Source organism: Mandrillus leucophaeus, unplaced genomic scaffold (assembly GCF_000951045.1).
Source record: "Mandrillus leucophaeus isolate KB7577 unplaced genomic scaffold, Mleu.le_1.0 Scaffold622, whole genome shotgun sequence".
Lineage (NCBI taxonomy): Eukaryota > Metazoa > Chordata > Mammalia > Primates > Cercopithecidae > Mandrillus > Mandrillus leucophaeus.
Window position 1 is genome coordinate 1,210,395 of NW_012106720.1, and position 19,934 is coordinate 1,230,328.

Sequence of the window (19,934 nt, forward strand, 5' to 3'; positions counted from 1 at the left end):
TGGTAATGCTTTCACTGGATCCTGTGGTGCGCGCATTCCTTTGTGGTTGACGGCCAGTGGTTCTCTGTGTGGTGGAAGAAGCTAATGGGATGGGGGGAGGAGGAAGAGGGGCTGAGTGCCCATCTTTTAGTTGCACATAGCTAGGCAGATTCTTGGGAAGATGGTGAGTCGTTACCCCACTAAGTCCCTAGAGAACATGCTGTGGGACACACATTTTTGCACTTAAGGGCATATAAGCTTGGTTCAAAGCACTTACTAAAATGCAGATTCTTAGGCCCCGGCCCCACAGATTCCCATTCAGCAGGTGGGGCCTGGGACTCTGCATTTTAAAGCACCCCATCAATGTTAAAGAAAGTAAGTGGACAGTGGAGTGAGACAGAGCTGGGTCTACATTCCTGCTCTATTCCTTCACTAGGTGAGTAACCTTAGTCCAGTCATTTAATTTCTCTGAATTTAAATTTCCTGATCAGAAAAAAAAGAGACTGTACTATCACTACCTTGTAGAATGGTGAGAACTAAATTAGAAGACAGTTGGAGGCAGTACAGGGTCCTGGCCCAGAGCTGGGGCACTGGTGCAGGCCACCTGGGCATAAATCCCTGCCTTGCCCCTTTTTAGCCGTGTGACTTGGAGCAAGCTAGTTAACTGCTCTCTTTCTTGGTTTCCTTGGTAAAGTGTAACTAACCCTGTGAAATATTAATAGTACCCATCTCACAGGGTTGTTAAAGGGTTAAATGACTTAATATACGTGAAGTGCTTGTAACTTTAACTGTTATAATTACGTGTATAAAAAATCCAGCAGTGTGTCTCATAATAAATGCTCTTTTGCTTTTCCTTAGGTCCCCTTACTGTGGGTAACAGATTAAGGCTTAATTCAAATATCACCTCCTGATGAGGCCTTCCCGGAGTCCGCTTTTTACTTTCTCATCTCCCTTCACATTGAGCTTCTCCAGGGCAGGGACTGTGTCTTTCCGTTTTAATATCCTAGTACCTTGCACAGTGCCTGACATAGGGTCAGTGAATGGAATGATAGTACTAGGGAGTCTGAAAGATGACTCACACTTGTGAATGGAGAGGTTGTCTTCCAAATACCTAGGGAAGTGTGATCTGGAAGAACAAACATTTATTAAGCTTCTGTTGCCAGACAGGACAATCATGGGAGGTAGATCATGTTGCTATTATGGCTGTTATAGTGACAAAGTGAGTCTTTGACCCTCACTGGAGCAAGGTCACATAACTAGTGGTTGTCAGAAGGCAGGGCTGGACTCAAGGCTGATGTTTTTCCGACTGTCCCTAGGGGCCTGCCACTGTGCCTCTTTGTCTGGATGCAGTTTGTAGAAAAGTTCCAGAGGTACCTTATTCCATTCCTTTCTCTGAATCGTAACTCTTGAGATAGTTGCCTATAATTTGTCAGAGCTGTGTTTTTGAGGAACTTTGGATTGATGGTATATGCTAATTGAACAATTTCCTTTTCTAAACATGCAGTTTCTGCCTGGACTTTGCCATTGATGGGCCTAGGAACTAGCAAAGAAACCTCTCCTCATGCTTGAGTCTCTGCTCCATTCCCATCGGCATTTCCTCTGCTTTAGGAGCATCTTCTCTCCCTGCAGCCTGACTAGCCAGGATATCAGGCTAAAAGCATAGATGAGGGCCTGGGGCTGCTTTTAGGAGGTGGGGAGAAATGGTGTAGCCCAGGAAGCCAGAATGCTGAGAATCCTCAAGCCTGAGCTTCAGGTATAAAGGGTTAACCTGGCCTTCAGCTCCTCAAGTCCCAAATTATTCTCTGATCCTGATAGACCTGGCCCAGAGAGAGCAGTTGGTGGGGAGGTTGGTGAGTAGGCATCTCTGTTTTTCTCATCTCGTGTGCCCTTCTGAGGTTCTCAGCAGTGCTGGCTCAAGATGCCTGAATTCCCAGGCCACTTCTGAGAATGGCAGCTGCACTCTTGGACAAATGTGACTAAGGGTCCCTGTCATGGGCCTGGAGGCAATTTTGTTCTGCTTCTTTCTTGGTTACATCTTCACAGGATTTTTCCTCTTAGCCACCCAGATGTCAGAGTCAACTACATTTCTCTTTCTTAGTAAGCTGGCTCTGTGTTCTCATCTACAACTACATGATAGCATTTCAGAGCAGTGAGTCTACCCTCCTAAAAGCAGAAATTCAGGGAAAGAAAGAATATGTTTTTCATCATGTTCTTCTAACATATTTCAGTTTCTGGTCATGCCACAAATCTTTTGCCTTTTCTCCAAGGGCCTGCCCTGGAAGTGATAGAGCAGGTCAAGTGTTGTTTTCATGGATGGCGATGGTTATTGTGACCGTTGCTACAGTTGAAAGCTGATGCTTAGCAAGTTGATTCCTATAGCACTGTGCTTCCTGAGGACCCTGAAAACTGGCCTGATAAAACTTCCAGAGGTTGCCTTTTTTGTCCCTTCTCTGTTGTACATGTAGCCATATGATATGCCAAGCACTTTACTTGGCACTGGGCTGGTGCAGGTAGAGAGTATCTCACTACAACCAGTGTGCATAGATGCCCTGGGAGCAAGATTGACTTTATCGTCGTCATCATCATCATCATCACTAGTGTTATGCTGATGAATATAGACTTAAACTTACAGGGCCAAGCATGGTGGCTCATACCTGTAATCCTAGCACTTTGGGAGGCCGAGGCAGGAGGATCACTTGAGACCAGGAGTTCGAGACCAGCCTGGGCAACATAGAGAAGCCCCGTCTCTACCAAAAAGAAAAAAAGTTAGCTGGACCAACTCCATTTTATGAAGGGTAAAAGTGAGGCTGAGAGTTGGTTTCTTTTTTCCAGAAGCATCTGCCGTATTCACCTTGGAGGGATGTTTCATTGCTGTCACTGTCAGATAATCATCCCCTGCCTACTGGCTGCTTCCTCTCTTTTCGGTTACCATATCACTCCCTATCACCATCACCAAAACCATAACCCTGAGCGCTTAGTAAGCGAAGTTAAAGAAATTAGAGCTAGTACATTTCATCTTGAGATTAGGAAAGAAGTATAAATGGTATCAAGAATTAGGACTTGACTTATTTTTATTATCAGAACCAATCACTTATTTGCACCAAGATAAGACGGTCTCCAGGATTAAGGTCATCAGTGGCCATAAATAAATATGTTTAACTTTCACATCCAGATATACTTCATTGTGGTCAATGTGATGGAGGATGCCAGTCAGAGGGAGATAACTGCTGTTGGTGAACTGTTCAGCTTCCGTGATGGTGGTGTTGGCCTAGGCTGTGGTGCACCTGGACACTGGAAATGTGCTTGATGTGTCATTTGTGTTGTTGCTCACACCCATTCTCCAAGGCACTTAAAAAGATTTATTTAGCTCTTAAGTTTTAATGTCTATATTGAGATGTAATTAACATGCTGTAAAATTCATTTATATAATGTAATGGTTTTTAATATATTCACAAGAGTTGTACAACCATTACCACTATCTAATTCCAGAACATTTTTGTCAACCCAAAAAGAAACCCCATACTCCTATCAGCCATGTCCCATTCTGCCACCCTCAACCAGTGCTAGGCAGCTCCTAGTTTACTTTCTGTCTGTGTAGATTTGCCTGTTCTGGACGTTTCACAAAAGAGGAATCAAGGTTTATTCATGTTGTAGAATGTATCAGTACTTTACTCCTTTTTATGTCTGAATAATATTCAGTTGTATTGATATTTACCACAGTTTGTTTATCATCAGTTGATGGACATTTGGGTTAGTTCCACATTTTGGCTACTATGAGTAATTCTGTTATAAACATTTATGTACAAGTGATTGTGTGGACATGTATTTTCTTTTCTCCTGAACAGATACCTAGGAGTGGGTCATTCTGGTTTATATGGTAACTCTGAGTATAACTTTTTGAGGAACTACCAAATTGTTTCCAGAGTGGCTGTGCCATTTTACATTTCTACCAGTAAGGAATGAAAGTTCCAATTTCTCTACAGTCTCACTAGCATTTATTTGTTTTTATCTGTCTTTTTTTCGTTATAGCAATCCTAGTGGATGTGAAGTAATATCTCATGTGGTTTTGATTTTTATTTCCCTAATGACTAATGATATTGAGCATTGTTTCATATGCTTATTGGCCAAGTTTATATCTTTGGAGAATTTCTGTTCCAAATCCTTTGTCTAATTTTTAATTGGGTTACTTTTTTATTATTGAGTTGAAAGAATTCTTTATAAATTCTGGATACAAGTTTCTTTTTTTTTTTTTTTTGAGACAGAGTCTTGCTGTGTCGCCCAGGCTGGAGTGCAGTGGCGCAATCTTGGCTCACCGCAAGCTCCGCCTCCCGGGTTCACGCCATTCTCCTGCCTCAGCCTCCCGTGTAGCTGGGACTACAGGCGCCCGCCACCGTCCCCGGCTAATTTTTTTTTGTATTTTTAGTAGAGATGGGGTTTCACCGCGTTAGCCAGGATGGTCTCGATCTCCTGACCTCGTGATCCTCCTGTCTCAGCCTCCCAAAGTGCTGGGATTACAGGCGTGAGCCACTGCGCCCGGCCGACAAGTTTCTTAATAGATTCGCAAAAAATTTCTCCCATTCTTTAGGCTGTCTTTTCACTTTCTTGATGGTATTGCTTACAGCACAAAAGTTCTTTATTTTGACATAATACAATTCATGTCCTTTTTCCTGTGTGTGTGTGTGTGTGTGTGTGTGTGTGTCTGTGCGCGCGTGCGTGCTTTTGGTGTTATATCTAAGAAACCATTGCCTAATCCAATGTCATAAAGATTTACTTCTGTTTTCTTCTAGCTTTGCTTTTGTAGTTGTAGCTCTTACATTTAGGGCTATACACATTTTTTACTTTATTTTTAAATATGGTATGCAGTGGGGCCCTACTTTATTCTTTTGTATACGGATATCCAGTTTTCTCAGCACAGTTTGTTGAAAAGACTCTTCTTTCCCCATGAATTGTCTTGGCATCCTTATTGAAAATCTGTTGACCATAAATGTAAGGGATTATTTCTGGACTCTGGATTCTGTTGTATTGATCTCTATTTCTATTCTTATGTCAGTACTGCACTGTCTTGGTTACTTGTTAGTATTTTTTTTTTATTGGCAACTCAGAGTCTTCTAACCTTGTTCTTTTTCAAGATTGTTTTGGCTGTCCTGTATCCCTTGCATTTCCAAAAAATTTTAGGATCAGCTTGCCGATTTCTGAAAAGAAGCTAGCTGGGATTTTGATGGGTATTCTGTTGAGTCTGTAAATCAATTTAGAGAGAATTGCTATCTTAACAATATTAAATTTTCTGGTCCATGAATATGGTATGTCTTTTCATTTTTTAAGTCTTTAATTTCTTTCAATGATGTTTTATAATTTGCAGTATACATGTCTTGCATTTCTTTTATTTATTTCTAAGTGATTTATTATTTTTTTGCCACTATTGTTAATAGAATTGTTTTCTTCATTTCATTTTCAGATTGTTCATTGCTAGTATATAGAAATAAAATTGATTTTTTTTTTTTTTGAGGCAGAGTCTTGCTCTGTTACCCAGGCTGGAGTGCAGTGGTACAATCTTGGCTTACTGCAACCTCTGCCTCCCAGGTTTAAGTTACTTTCATGCCTCAGCCTCCCAAGTAACTGGGATTACACACATGAACCACCACACTTGGCTAATTTTTATATCTTTAGTAGAGATGGGGTTTTGCCGTGTTGGCCAGGCTGGTCTCAAACTCCTGTTCTCAAGGGATCTGCCTGCCTTGGCTTCCGAAAGTGCTGGAATTACAAATGTGAGCCACTGTGCCTGACCCCAAATTGATCTTTAATATTGATTTTGTATCCTGCACACTTACTTGAACTCACTCAGCAGTTTAATAGGTTTTTTAGTGGAATCCTTAGGATTTTCTACATACAAAATCATGCCATTTGCAAATGGAGATAGTTTTACTTCCTTCTTTCCAACCCAAATGTACCCTTAAATTTTAATCTTTGTATTCCTTTTATTACTTGGCATAAAATAGTGTTCCTGAAAGGATAGTGCATTTACCACTGGTGATATATTAGCTAAGAATATATGGTACATGAACAGACATTTTTTACTTTTAAATAGTTAAATACCTTAATGTATGTTACTTTTATTTTAATGGGTATTAGAAAAAATATGATTAGCACTTCTAGCTCTCAATTTCATGATGTGTACTCAAATGTTACTTTATCATAATGGTTTTCCCTGAACATCTTATTTAAAGTAAGGTACCCTTTCACCACTCCCTTTCCCTCTACTTTGCTTAAGATTTTTCAAATTTAATTTAATTTTATTTTATTTATTTTTTTTGAGACAGAATAAATAAAATAATTCTGTCTCAGAATTGTCACTCAGGCTGGAGTGCAATGGTGCAATCTTGGCTCACTGCAACCTCCTTCTCCCAGGTTCAAGCAGTTCTCCTGCCTCAGCCTCCCAAGTAGCTGAGATTACAGCTGCCTGCCACCACACCTGGCTGATTTTTGTATTTTTAGTAGAGAAGGGGTTTCACCATATTGCCCAGGCTGGTCTGAACTCCTGACCTCAAGTGAACTGCCTGCCTTGGTCTCCCAAAGTGCTGGGATTACAGGCATGAGCCACCACTCCCAGCTCTACCTTGCTTAATTTTTTTTTCATTCCACTTATCATCACCTTACATATTATACACAAAGGTACACTTATTATCACACATGTGATAATTTGTGTGTGCTCATTGTCTGTTTTTCCCTACTGGGATGTAAGCTGCATGAGGTCAGATACTGTATTACTCTTCGCTGGATCACATTTGCCTTGGACATGGGTGCTAGGTAAATATTTGTTGAATTAATAGTTTATTGTTTAGAATAAGGTTACTTTTTTCTTTTTAAGTAAAGGAAGTCGTTTCAAGTATATTCAAGAAAAATATTGAATAGTATGTCAGGAGGTATGCAAATATGGCAAAAACCATGGACTATATAGAATGATAGAGGTTTAGGAAACTCTAACTTAAGGAATGAGGAGAGATGAATGGAGATGGAGTTTCTTGGGCTTGTTTATTTTGTTTTCTGTGAAGTGATGTGATGTTAGCTCACACTCTTCCCTCTTCCGGCCAGGGGTTTCTTGGGGGCTCTTAAGCTGTAACACATGGAGTTAAACATTAACTGGGAAAGCAGTTTCTACCATCTGCCACAGAAACCCTCTTGGCACTTTTGGAGGTCATCTGGAAGATGTTCAAGGTGCTTTTGGCTGCCCATAGAAACTTGGCTTACCGGCATTGTCTTCTTTGCAGGGCTCTGGGTTTGCAGAGAGCCGAAATGACCATGACTGCCAACAAGAATTCCAGCATCACCCACGGAGCCGGGAGCACTAAGGCCCCTCGGGGGACTCTGAGCAGGTGGGTAAGGAAGCACTTGTGGGGCATGGCAGCAAGGGACCTAGGTCCTGGGTGGGATCCCTCCAAAATGTAAGTAGTCATCATCTTGACTGACAGTCATCCAGGTGACTGGTCTAGGCCAGTTCATGCTGACCATTAGGCAGAAGATATTTTCCAGTTCTATAAGTTTCCATGTAACATAGCAAACAATAACTCTTAAAACAAGCTCTGCTTTGTGCCTAGCATTCCAAGGATGGGGCCAGCAAGAAGCAGCTGATGTTCTTCTAGCTGTAACCTTTTCCCATGGTGGGGAGAGCTGGGGGCCTGTGCCTGAGCTAAGCTGCACTGTAGTGAGGGAGGCTGACCACATTGGACTAAGGGTAGAGAGGCAGTTATGCATATTAGCACAAATTCCAAGCAGTAGCCTAGGCTTTATAAGAGTTTAGAGAAACCGTGGATTTTGGAATCATGGATTTGGTTCAAATCCAAGTTCTAATCACTTAACCAAATAGCTCTCAGAATGTTTCCCTGGGCCCTCTAAAATCTTCATTATTTTGTCTATAAAATAATAATAGTAGTTATCTTAGAGAGTTGCTGTGAGGACTAAATGAGATAATATATGTCAATGCTTAGCATTATGGCTGACATAAAGCTACTCAATAAATTTTAACCGCCTTTTGAGGATGAGATCAAAGCTTCTGGAACTCACAGATACACAGATAGATGCACAATACTCTCACCAGGGCTTCTCTGGTCTTGGCCAAGGCTGGACACTGATATCTTAAAAGAACCTTTAGTCTCTTTTATGAAAGCCGTGTACCTTTCGTAGCCCTTTCTGCTGAATGTCAGGTGGACAGATTTGGCTTTTGCGGCCTCTGCCTCTAGGATGGATAACTCTGAGAAGGGTGCTCAGCTTTGGTTCGGTCAGGGCTAGTTCATTCCTGAATATCTGGCTGTGCATTGCTAGGCTGGGTCCAGTAGGGTCTGGTCAGAGGTGGTGGTAAACGTTTGGTTGATTCAGAGCTGGAGTCCAGATATAGTTGGTAGAATAGTGCACGGGATGTAGCCCCTGGGGAGTGACTGTCATGAAGGAGGCAGGGGTTCCTCACACCATACATACAGGACTTCGTCCCAATAGAAACATTCTGGATGGACTATGCCAAACAGGGTTTGATGGACTCTGACTTGTTAAGTACATAAGACCCTGGGACTTAGCCAAGCAAACTGATTATTCGTTTTGCAGCAGCAAGACTGATAGGAACACCGCCTGCCCGGGCAATCCCTCTCATTTAGACTGGGCTTGGTGGCATACCAGCTTCCCTGTACTGAGTGAGGCTGGGAATGGCAAGGAACAGCTTCTTGGGCAAAGCAGGTGGAGAAACTGACCTCCTCCCGAACATGTCGGTGTCCAACGCAGAAACAGGTCGAGGTCTCAGAGTCTTGTGTCCCATTGCCTGCTCCTGGGAACCACGTTGCTGGGCTCTTGTCGGCCTGGTGGCATTCTTACCATGATTGAGCTGGCAGATGGGGCTGGGAACTAAGGTTCCAATTTTTTAGAGTATCACACTACTGCAGGAGTGAAACAAATATATGTGATTGTGTCATTTTATTCATAATTTTAAAGCAATTATATATTTAGGACCTGACATGGAGATTACTATTCCCAGCAACCCTCAACTCCTTTAAATATTCTTTTTTTTCCTTCTAATTTCCACCATGCAGGAATGGGGTAGAGGGGTGGGAGGGGCAGTATTTACATCAAGTTTCAAAGCCAGCTCAAGACTGCTGACAGATGCTCCAGTTTCTATTTGGAGTAAATGCCTGCCTACTTCTAAGTGTTTTCAGAAATTGCTCTTCCTTTAGCTTCTCAGCATGCTTGCCATCATAACATGCTAGATGGTGTTTGTAAATATCTGAGCCTCAGATGTGCCTAAAAAAAGCACCTTTCCTGTCTCCCTTCTAAGTCTTCGCTTCCTTCCTACCACATTTCTGCTTCTCTTCTTCCCTCCCTCCCTTCTTTCCTGGGAGTCTGGCTTTTGGTGTGAAGTTGCAGGCCTCTGTGGCTAGCAGCACCCTTCTCTCAGAGACTACCCCTGGGGTGTAGGTATTATTTAGACATTGTGATCTGGTGGTTTCTTTGGCTGCCTTCACCCCTGGCCACATCTGCGTGTGTTCTTTGGGCTAAGTAAGGCAGTAAATCACCGGTTCATTTAGGAAGGCATTGTCAGTGAACTCAGAGGGTTCTCCTGGGTGCCAGGCTCTGTGCTGGGCACTGGAGGGCAAAGAGGGATGGTCCATTCTCTTTCTCCAAGGTACTTACAACTTGGATTGATGATCTTGGCACCTGAATTTCTTAGTTTGACCTTTCAATAGGTGTTTGGTGGTGACCTGGGGCCCTTTTATAATTGCCAGCACATGAGTCCAAGGAGGAGCCTCCTCGGTGTGACCAGAGCTTTAGCTGGGGAGGGGAGGGGTGTCGGGGCCTTGGAAAGCTGGGCCTTTGACACTCTGGCTACTTTGGGGACCTCCACATCATCCACATGAAGGCAGAGGAACCCAGTGGTTCTAAGAGGTATTTGTGTCCAGCTTTGGGGGAAGAGGGAGGTCTGGGCAAGGAAAACTGGTGGGGGTGGGCAGATGGGGCCCTGTGTAACTGTCACGGTGTGTATTTGAAGGACTGTACCCTTAATTTGCATAAGACTTCACCTGGTGCTGCCACCAAGCCAGTCTGGGTTTAAGACCCTGGATTCCAGTCCCTAGGTTTTCACAGGTGTGCTGCTAATGTATCCCTTTTCCTTTGCAGCTTAGTCTTGATTTGGCAGGAATGTGTAGGAGAAAATCTAAGCCTTTCATGTGACCGCCTCAGTTTTGTTCTTTGCTGTGTCTTGGTCTCCTGGAGCAGGTTTCCTTGTCTTTGCTTTTGTTGATGAGGCCGAATGAACATACTGTTCATCCTTACCTGCCAGATACACTCTCCCCACAGGCTGTTCCCACTTCAGCTCACGAGATATGACTGCCTCCCACTCTGGGGGTCAGGAGTGGGATTCTCAAACCTCTTCTGAATTCTAGAGGTCAGCCTTTACTGTGTTGGTATTGATGACCTGAGGCGGGACTGGAAGCAGGTTGGTAACTTGCAAAAAAGGAAGTATTGTGTTTAGAGCTAATTCAGCTGTGTAGATAGGGTGAACTGTGTCACTTACTGCTCTCAGGAGATTTCACTTGTGCAGTAAGACCTGGCAGGCAGCAGGGGCTCTTCTCTGAAGACCTGCTGATTTCCTCCACAGCTTCTTCACTATGAAACTCCAGCACCTGGGTCACTGCAACTTGGAAATAACAGACTTTATCAGCCTTGAGTTTGAGAACTTCGCTTGTGGTGGGTGCTGAAAATCTGAGTGTCTGTAAGAATATAGAATTCTCGAGGGCAAGGACTTTGATGTCTTTCTGTGTTCCTAGAGCCTGGAACAATGCCTGGCACATAGAAGCCATTAGCTATTTGTCGATTAGTCAACTAGATGGGAGAGCAGCCTCTTAGAGCATAGGCTGTTGTGCTACTTGAATCCTTATAGTACCTTCCTAATGGGTCATCTTAGCTTTGGACTCTGTTTTCATGTAATCTGTAGATCTTAGAAAGGCAGAGGGGGCTTCAGAGCTTCTTCAGTCTAACCCATTTGATTTACAGATTGAGAAACTGAGGCACAGAAAAGAGGAGGTACTCTTTAGGGATACAAAACTAGTAGGAAGAGGAACTCAAGCCTGCCTCTCTTGATCCTTCCGTTATTTTTTTTATCCCACCACATTCCCTTCCTATGAGCATTCCTGGGATCTTCCTGCCCCCAAAGTACTGCTGTCCATGATAAAGTCAAACTTAGCCTGGTTTGCAGGGATTTTCATGATCTGACCCTGGTCTTTCCTTCTGCCCAGTAGTTCACTGTTCTCTAGTGCAAACCTTACATTTCTGCCAGTCTGGATGCAACTATTCACCTCTCTCCCAGTGTTTTTCTAGAACACTCAACTAAGACAAATCCCTCTCTCCTCTGCATACACTCAGAATCTTTGGTTCAAAACAGCCAAATGGCACTTATCGTATAGTATCTCATAAAGTGGATGTTTGTGTGGGTCTTATTTCCCCTACTCAGTTGGAACTCTTTGGAGGCCCGATACATTCTCTGTTGGGATGTTAGAGTTGGAAGGGATCTTGAGATATATCTGGCTCATTAACTTACATTACAAATGAGGAACCTGTAAGCCCACACAGCTAATTGGCAGTGGAGCCATAATTTCAACTCATATTTGCAGGTTTTTGTAAAGAGAGTGGCTTCAGTTTGTGATATGGTGAAATCCAGAGATGTCTTGAGGTTCCATGGCCGGTGTAGGCACAAGTTTGGACCCTGTGTCTTACATCAGGGAGAAACCAAGAGCTTAAAGAGAAGAAAAATCTCCTGAGTAGCTGTGGGTAAAGACACTGCTGCAGGGCCTGTCCTGGCCATGGCAGGCCCCCCTCAGGAGGACCTGTGACCTCTGCCCCTGTTACTCAAGATGCTTCCTAGAATCCAACCATGATGCTGTTAGTACAGGTCTGGTTATTTATTGCTACATAACAAATGACCCCAAACTTAAAATAATATTTTATTTTGTCTACCAATTGCAATTTGGGTAGGGCTCAGCAAGGAAAGCTTGTATCTGTTCTTTGCAGCATCAGTTAGGGTAGCTTGAAAGTTGTGGGTGACTCAATGGCTAGGGGCTGAAATCATCTGAAGGCTTACATGTATGACAGTTGATGCTGGTGGTCAGCTGGGACTAAAGCTGGGGAACACCTGCATGTCACCTCCATGCTTGGCAACATGCCTTCATAGCATGATATCTGGGTTCCAAGAGTGAGAATCCCAAGAGAACAAGGCAAAAATGCATGGCATTTTAATGACCTAGCCTCAAAAGTCAGATAGTTTATCTTCTATTGTACTATATTGATTAAGACAGTAACAAAGGGCTGCCTAAATTCAAGAGAACGGAAGATAATTTCTACCACCTGATGAGAGGAATATCAATATCTCTTCATAAGAAGATATGTAGAATGGAATAGGTTGTGGTACCTATTTTTGAAAAATACAGGCTGCCTTCTGATCACAGCAATTCACGTCTTTCCCAGATGCAAAATACACTCAATCTCTCCCCTAAAATCTCAGATCTCATCTTATTCATGGCATCAGCTTGAAGTCTGTTACAATGGAATCTTGTCACCAAAATCAGGTCCAGATAGGGCTGGGTGCAATGGCTCATGCCTATAATCCCAGCACTTGGGGAGGCTGAGGCAGGCAGATCGCTTGAGCCCAGGAGTTTGAGACCAGCCTGGGCAACATGGAAAAACCCTGTCTCTACAAAAAATACAAAAATTAGCTGGATGTGGTGGTACACACCTATAGTCCCAGCTATTCAGGAGGTTGGGGTGGGAGGATCACTTGAGCCTGGGAATTCAAGACCAGCCTGGGCAGCAACATAGTGAAACCCCCTCTCCACCAAAAATAAAAAACGTTGGCTGGGTGTGGTGGTGCGTGCCTGTAGTCCCAGCTCCTCTAGAGACTAAGGTGGGAGGATTCTTGAGCCTAGGAGATGGAGGTAGCAGTGAGCCAAGATTGTACTGCACTTCAGCTTGGGAATAGACTGAGACCCTGTCTTTAAAAAAACAAAAAATCATGTCCAGATGTAGATGAGATTTTTGGGGTGCAGGATCATTCCTTGTGTACCGCTCCTTAAGTACTGTTTCTCTTGCTGTGAAGACCTGTAACTTAAAGAGAATGTATATCTGCTACCCAAAAGACGCTGGTGGGACAGGCCTAAGGTAACCACTGAATATGCTTTTCAAAAAGGGGAAAACAAGAGGCACCCAGCAGTCACTGGTTTGATGTATTTCTTATATTCAGTGGGACAGCTGTTGCTAATTCCTTGACTAGGTGTTGGTTCATTTACCCTGTCTCTAGCTGCACGCTCTGAGCTTTTGATTCTGCCCTCTGACTCTTCTTTTCCGTAAAAGTAGCTCATTATTGCAGGTGAGTAGTTTCTCCATCTGCTTCATGCCCATAATACGTTAAGGGCCCAAAGTCTTTTCTTCATTTTGTACTGTCTCTGCCCATTTTACTACAAGCTGATATACTTCCTTTAAAAACTTCATGGGTTGGCTGGGTGCAGTGGCTGATGCCTGTAATCCCAACACTTTGGGAGGCCGAGGAGGGGGCTGATCACCTGAGGTCAGGAGTTCAAGACCAGCCTGACCAACATGGAGACACGCCGTCTCTACTAAAAATATAAAAATTAGCCAGGCGTAGTGGCGTGTGCCTGTAATCCCAGCTACTCAGGAGGCTGAGGCAGGAGAATCGCTCGAACCCATGGGCGGAGGTTGCGGTGAGCTGAGATCATGCCATTGCACTCCAACCTGGGCAACAAGAACGAAACTCCATCTCAAAAACAAAACAAAACAAAACAAAACAAAACAAAACTTCATGGGTTTCTTACGAATCATTTTATAATCCATTATAACAGCAAAGAGCACACATACAAATCACTTCAAGATAAGCCCCTTGGCCAGGCGCAGTAGTTCATACCTGTAATGCCAACACTTTGGGAGGCCGAGGTGGGAGGATTGCTTGCACCCAGGAGTTTGAGACCAGCCTGGGTGACATAGTGAGACCCCATCTTTACAAAAAAATAATTAATCAGGCATGGTTATGCACACCTGTAGTTCCAGCTACTCTGGAGGCTGAGGTAGGAGGATCGCTTGAGCCTGGGATGTCAGGGTTGCAGTGAGCCATGATGGAGCCACTGCACACCAGCCTGGGAGCCAGACCTTGTTTCAAAAACAAACAAACAAAAAAAGAACAGATAAGCCCCTCTCTACTTCAATTTGGATTTTTTGTGAGATTGCTATGGGACAAAGGTTTTTAAGATTCTTAGGAGCCTTATTGTCTTCAGAGAGGATGTGTAGGACCCAATCAAAAGGTACTTAGGAGGCCTTTTGTGTGTCTGTCTGTTCTATGAGGCAATACTTTAAATAATTTTTTTGTTTTGTTTTGTTTTTTTGAGACAGAACCTCACTCTGTCACCCAGGCTGGAGTGCAATGGCGTGATCTCGGCTGACTGCAACCTCTACCTCCCAGATTCCAGCGATTCTCCTGCCTCCGCCTCCCAAGTAGTTGGGATTACAGCCATGCACCACCACGCCCGGCTAATTTTGTGTTTTTAGTAGAGAGGGGGTTTCTCCATATTGGTCATGTTGGTTTTGGGAGGTCTCAAACTCCTGACCTCAGGTGATCCCCCCACCTCGGCCTCCCAAAGTGCTGGGATTACAGGTGTGAGCCACTGTGCCCAGCCACCACAATCCGGAAGCCATTTCTTTTTTTTTTTTTGAGACGGAGTCTCGCTTTGTCGCCCAGGCTGGAATGCAGTGGCGCGATCTCGGCTCACTGCAAGCTCCGCCTCCCGGGTTCACGCCATTCTCCTGCCTCAGCCTCCGAGTAGCTGGGACTACAGGCGCCCGCCACCTCGCCCGGCTAATTTTTTGTATTTTTAGTAGAGACGGGGTTTCACCACGTTAGCCAGGATGGTCTCGATCTCCCGACCTCGTGATCCACCTGCCTCGGCCTCCCAAAGTGCTGGGATTATAGGCGTGAGCCACCGCGCCCGGCCTGGAGGCCATTTCTTAATTTGAGAATTTTTTTCCTGTCCAGAGAGACTGTCAGTGAAAAACAGTTTTATTTTTTGATCCAGCAAGCCCTTTCTCATTTGTAATTCCTTTAAATTTTAACAACGAAACAGCTCCTTCTTAGCTTACCTGTTTTCTCTTTTTTACTATAGGCAGCTGGAGCAAGTCAGATGGCACCTTCAGCACTTTGCCTGCAAATCTCCTTAGCTAGTTCATCAGATTTATTAGCTATATTTTCTGTTATCTATGTTACCACAGGTGACAGACTTTTCAACACTATAAGGGTTCCCTTTCCTCTAACTTCTAATAACATTTCCTTACTTTCCATTAAGCCCCTACCGACAGCCCAAAAGTCACTGTTTTAAGATTTTGTTTCAGTAGCATCTCTCTTGCAGGTACCAAAATGTATTCCAGACATCTACTGCCAACCACCCCTCTCAAAAAAAAATTTAATGGCATAAAACAACCATGTTCTTATGCTCCCAGACTCCGTGGATTAGGAATTCAGACAGCACTGCAGGGGTGGCTTGCCCCTGCTCCATGATGTCTGCCTTGGCTTAAAGAGACTTAAAGGCTGGCTGGGCACAGTGGCTCATGTTTGTAATCCCAGCACTTTGGGAGGCTGAGGTGTAAGGATCACTTGAGCCCAGGAGTTCAAGACCAGGCTGGGCAACATAACAAGACCCTGTCTCTATAAAAACTAGTAATAATAATAAAATTAGCCCAGTGTGCTGGAATGCAGCTGTGGTCCCAGCTACTCATGAGGCTGAGGCGGGAGGCTCTCTTGAGCCCAAAAATTCGAGGCTTCAGAGAGCTGAGATCTTGCCACTGCACTGTAGTCTGGCAACAGAGTGGGACACTGTCTCTAAAAACAAATAAATAAATAAAAGACTTCAAGGCCTAGGGCGGCTCAATGGCTAGGGGCTGGTATCACCTGGCAATGTCTTAACCCCACATCAGGGGGATGCTGGCTGTTGCTGGGACTTTACCTGGGACTGGCAGCCAGAACACCTATATGTACCCTTTCCACATGGCCTGGGCTTGCTCCTAGCATGAGAGACGGGAATTAGGAGCTGCTGATTTTTTTAGGCCTGGGCCTGAAAAGTAGCACCACATCACTTGTATTGTATGCTATCAATCAAGCAGTCACAGAGCCCAGGTTTAAGAGGAGGGGTTATTTTGACAGGAGGCATGTCAGAGAATTTGGGGACCACGTTTTAAAACCATCACAAGTGCCATTTGCATGGTTTCCTGGAATTGGATTTGCCTCCCTCTTGGCTTTGTCTAATGCCTGGCTGTGCTTTATACAGTAGCCCAGTCTTTACTGGACTGAGGCACTGGGGATGTTCCTGTCAGGGATCGGTAACCTCAGAGAGGGCTTCTGCAATGTCAGTATTCTCCCTGTCTTCACTTGCCGCTGCTACTTAGAGGGTTCGTCATTCCCTTCCAGAGAAGAACTCAGCAGTCCACTTGGTGCTTTCTTAGAAATCAGCTTGGGGGCAGACAGGCGCGGCTTCCGTAGATTCTTAGATGTGCTTTCTGGAGGTGAAAAGGCAACTCAATTTATGCTGTGACTCTCACTACCTTTCACTTACCCTGACAAGCCGTAGGGACCTGGAGAATCTCTATAGACGGTGGCCTAGATATAGCCCCAGTTGGGGGATGAGGCTGTCCTGGACCCTGTTGGGGACTCGCAACTGTTTGAGATGCTTTTTTTTGGGAGCAAGAAAGCCAAGTTGTGAGTATCACCCTGTCCTTTGACTTTTTCTCAGGACTTTTCTGGAGTGGGATGTCTATGTCTTGTTACTGGGCAAGCTTCTGCTCTAGGCTGGGGAACAAACTCTTGGACTTGCTGACTCAGGTAGCCTTCCTCCTTTTTCTCCTCCTCCACGCTCAGAGTATGGCTTTGGGGTAGCGCAGTGAGAATGCCATCCCCAGAATTGGGGCAGTCACTGGGTGGCAGGAGGATGGTGATACCGCTAAGCCAACAGGGTCCTTAGTTGAGAAGCCCAAGAATGCTGAATGACTGGCCACCTTCCAGGCAGTTTCATTTGAAGCAGGCAAGACATTGCTTAGTAGGGATGGAAGCATTTTGGACACTGAGCCCTGTATAACCTTCACCTGCAGACAGGCTCACTTCATGGCACTCATAACACATCCTGGTACCTCTCAGGCTGTTTCCAGGACTACTAGGACTTTTTCCCAACTAGCTCCAGCTTGGTCCCTTCTTGTTACTAACACTTGTAGTAGCCCTATGACCAGAAAAAGCAGAGCAACTTGGAGCATGCCAAGTTCATCAAGAACTAAAGACAGCCTTCCCTCCAAAAAAGTTCCTCGGGGCACCTGACAATACATGGGACATTCCTTAGCACAAATACTTCTTGTGTTACCGAAGAGGGGCCTGTATCACTAGCCCAGGGATTGGGGCGTGTTCCTATGAGACAGTACCAGAGGGAATATTATGCACTTTAACTGTCACTTTCTGTCTATGTGCATGTGCACACATAACATGATTCTTTTTCTTTTCTTGTTTCTTTTTTAATTTTTGAGACAGGATCTCACTTTGTTGCCCAGGCTAGAGTGCAGTGGTGCAACCATGACTCACTTCGCCTTGACCTCCTGGGCTCAAGGATCCTCCTGCCTCAGCCTCTTGAGTAGCTGGGACCATGGGGGCAGGTCATCACACCCAGCTAATTTAAAATTTTTTTTTTTTTTTTTTTTGTAGAAATGGAGTTTTACCATATTGGCTAGGCTGGTCTCCAACTCCTCGGCTCAAGTGAAGTGCTGGAATTAGAAGCATGAGCCACCATGCCTGGCCCACAGTACTTTTTCTTTAAATTTATTTCTCTTTCCATACTGTAGCTCATATTCTTTCCATCCTAATTATGTGTCTTACATATTTGTGTGTGTGTGTGCGCGCGCGTGCATTTATGGTTCTCTGTTTCTTTTAAATATTCTTTGGATTCTCCCCTGCTTTCTTTTATCTGTTCATTTTACTTCATCTCTCCTTAAAATGTTGGTTCTGGCATGTCGCATGCTGCAGTGTTGGCATCCATGCCTGTGTTGAGCGGCAGAACTGGCTGCCTGCTGACAAGGCCATGGCACAAGTGCCCAGTTCCACAGTGCCTGCCTCCCAGGGGCATACTCTGGGATTGTAGAATAACAGAGAGATGATAAGAGAGAACAGCGGTCTTGGGTGTCTGTCTGATGGCTGCTTTGTATTTACTTTTAAACATTATTTATTTTACCTTTATGGAATGATTTATAGTGTTCAAACACTGTTAGAGATTTGCATCATCTTAGCCACACAGCTAGTATGTGAGGATACTCAGACTAAGTATTGTCCATGTTGATAGTTAAAAAACCTGAGGCACAGAGAACTTAGAGAGCTTGCCCATGAGCACACCCAGAAAGTGATGGGACCAGGACCCAGCCAGTGTGTAGCTTTCACGCCTAGTGGGAGAGGACTTTGGGGACTGGCGGCAATACTGGACTGCACCGAGTGCTTTGTGTACCTTTTTCTGTTGTTCTTTAGCCCATACACCACAAAGAGAGAGTCAGGGATGTCTGCAGATACAGTGTCATGTCGTGAGCAGGCAGGCATACAGGAGGCCTAGGTTTTTAACTATTTACATTTTCATTCATTTAGTCACTCAACACAAATAATAATTCCTTTTAAGTTCTAGGCACTTTGCAGGGGATATCAAGATTAACAAGATACTGTTACCACCTTCAGGTGAGCTCACTCATAGTCTAGTAAGGGAGAGGAAACAGTCTGGTGCAATGCAGTGTTATACATGCCATCGTAGATGTTTTCCCAGTGGAGGCCTCTGCATAGGCCATCTCTACCTGAAAGGGGGTAGGGTGTGAAAAAGCTAAGAGTTTGATGTGCCTAAGGGTGGGATACAGGATTGATATGGAGGGAAAACAATGTGGGGTGATGAAGGGGAAAATAGGCAGGGACCAGCTCATGGGGGGCCTTGTCAGCAATGCCAGTGAATTTGCATTTTATTCTGTAGATATGAGGAGTTTCAAGCATGATCAGCTTTTCATTTTGGAAAGATGTCAGAAGATGAGAGGATGAACCAGAACTGATTTAAGACTGAAGGCAGAAAGAGACCAAAGAAGTAGCAGTAGCAGTAGGGATGGGGAGGAGGGGGACACACCTGGGAGATGTTAGGAAGTAGAATTGATAGGACATAGTCATCAAGTAGATCAATGGGTTTGGGGAGAGGGCTGGATCCAGATGCTTGAAGCAGGAGGGGAACAAACTCTGACCTTTTCTCCCCTCTTTGGAATGAGTTGGAGAAAATATGCAGCAGTAAAAGCCAGGGGAGGTGGAAGCATAAAGCAACATGGGGATGAGACCGTGAGAGCAGACGTCCAGCGCAGGCACATGGGAAAGAGGGTGCTAGTGTAAGGCCAGCCCTTTTAGATGGGCATTGGGTCCCCATCTCTTCGTTGCCTGCTCAAGGATGTTATTTCTGCATTTGTGTCCTCTGTGTCTGCATTGACAACTTTTCCCTCTCTACTGGATCATTCCAATTACGGTTGCAAAGTTGGCATGGTGGTTCACACCTGCACAGTCCCAGCACTTTGGGAGGCCAAGGCAGGAGGATCACTGGAGGCCAGGATTTCAAGACCTATCTGGGCAACACAGTGAGACCCCCATCTGTGGAAAAAAAAAAAAAATTAGCTGGACGTGGTGGCATGAGCCTGTAATCCCAGCTATTTGTGAGGCTAAAGTGGGAAGATGTCTTGAGTTCAGGATTTTGGGGTTACAGTGAGCTATGTACTCCAGCCTGAGCCACAGAGCAAGACCCTGTAAGAGAGAGAGAGGGAGAGAGAAGGGAGAGAGAGGGAAGGAAGGAAGGAAGGAAGGAAGGAAGGAAGGAAGGAAGGAAGGAAGGAAG

The 19,934-nt window shown here is 44.5% G+C and overlaps 1 protein-coding gene across 2 annotated transcripts in view; it reads left to right on the plus strand.

The window, feature by feature from the left end:
• The window catches only part of ST5 (suppression of tumorigenicity 5), a 117,851-nt gene that overhangs the window by 53,631 nt on the left and 44,286 nt on the right, over positions 1-19,934 (plus strand). The window contains exons 1-2 of one of the 2 annotated variants that reach the window (XM_012000241.1): positions 1,248-1,349; positions 7,245-7,349. In XM_012000241.1, coding sequence (XP_011855631.1) covers positions 1,324-1,349; positions 7,245-7,349 — 131 coding nt within the window. In that variant the 5' untranslated portion in view covers positions 1,248-1,323. Of the gene's footprint in view, positions 1-1,247; positions 1,350-7,244; positions 7,350-19,934 lie in introns of those variants that run through there. The other variant, XM_012000242.1, reaches the window with a different exon arrangement.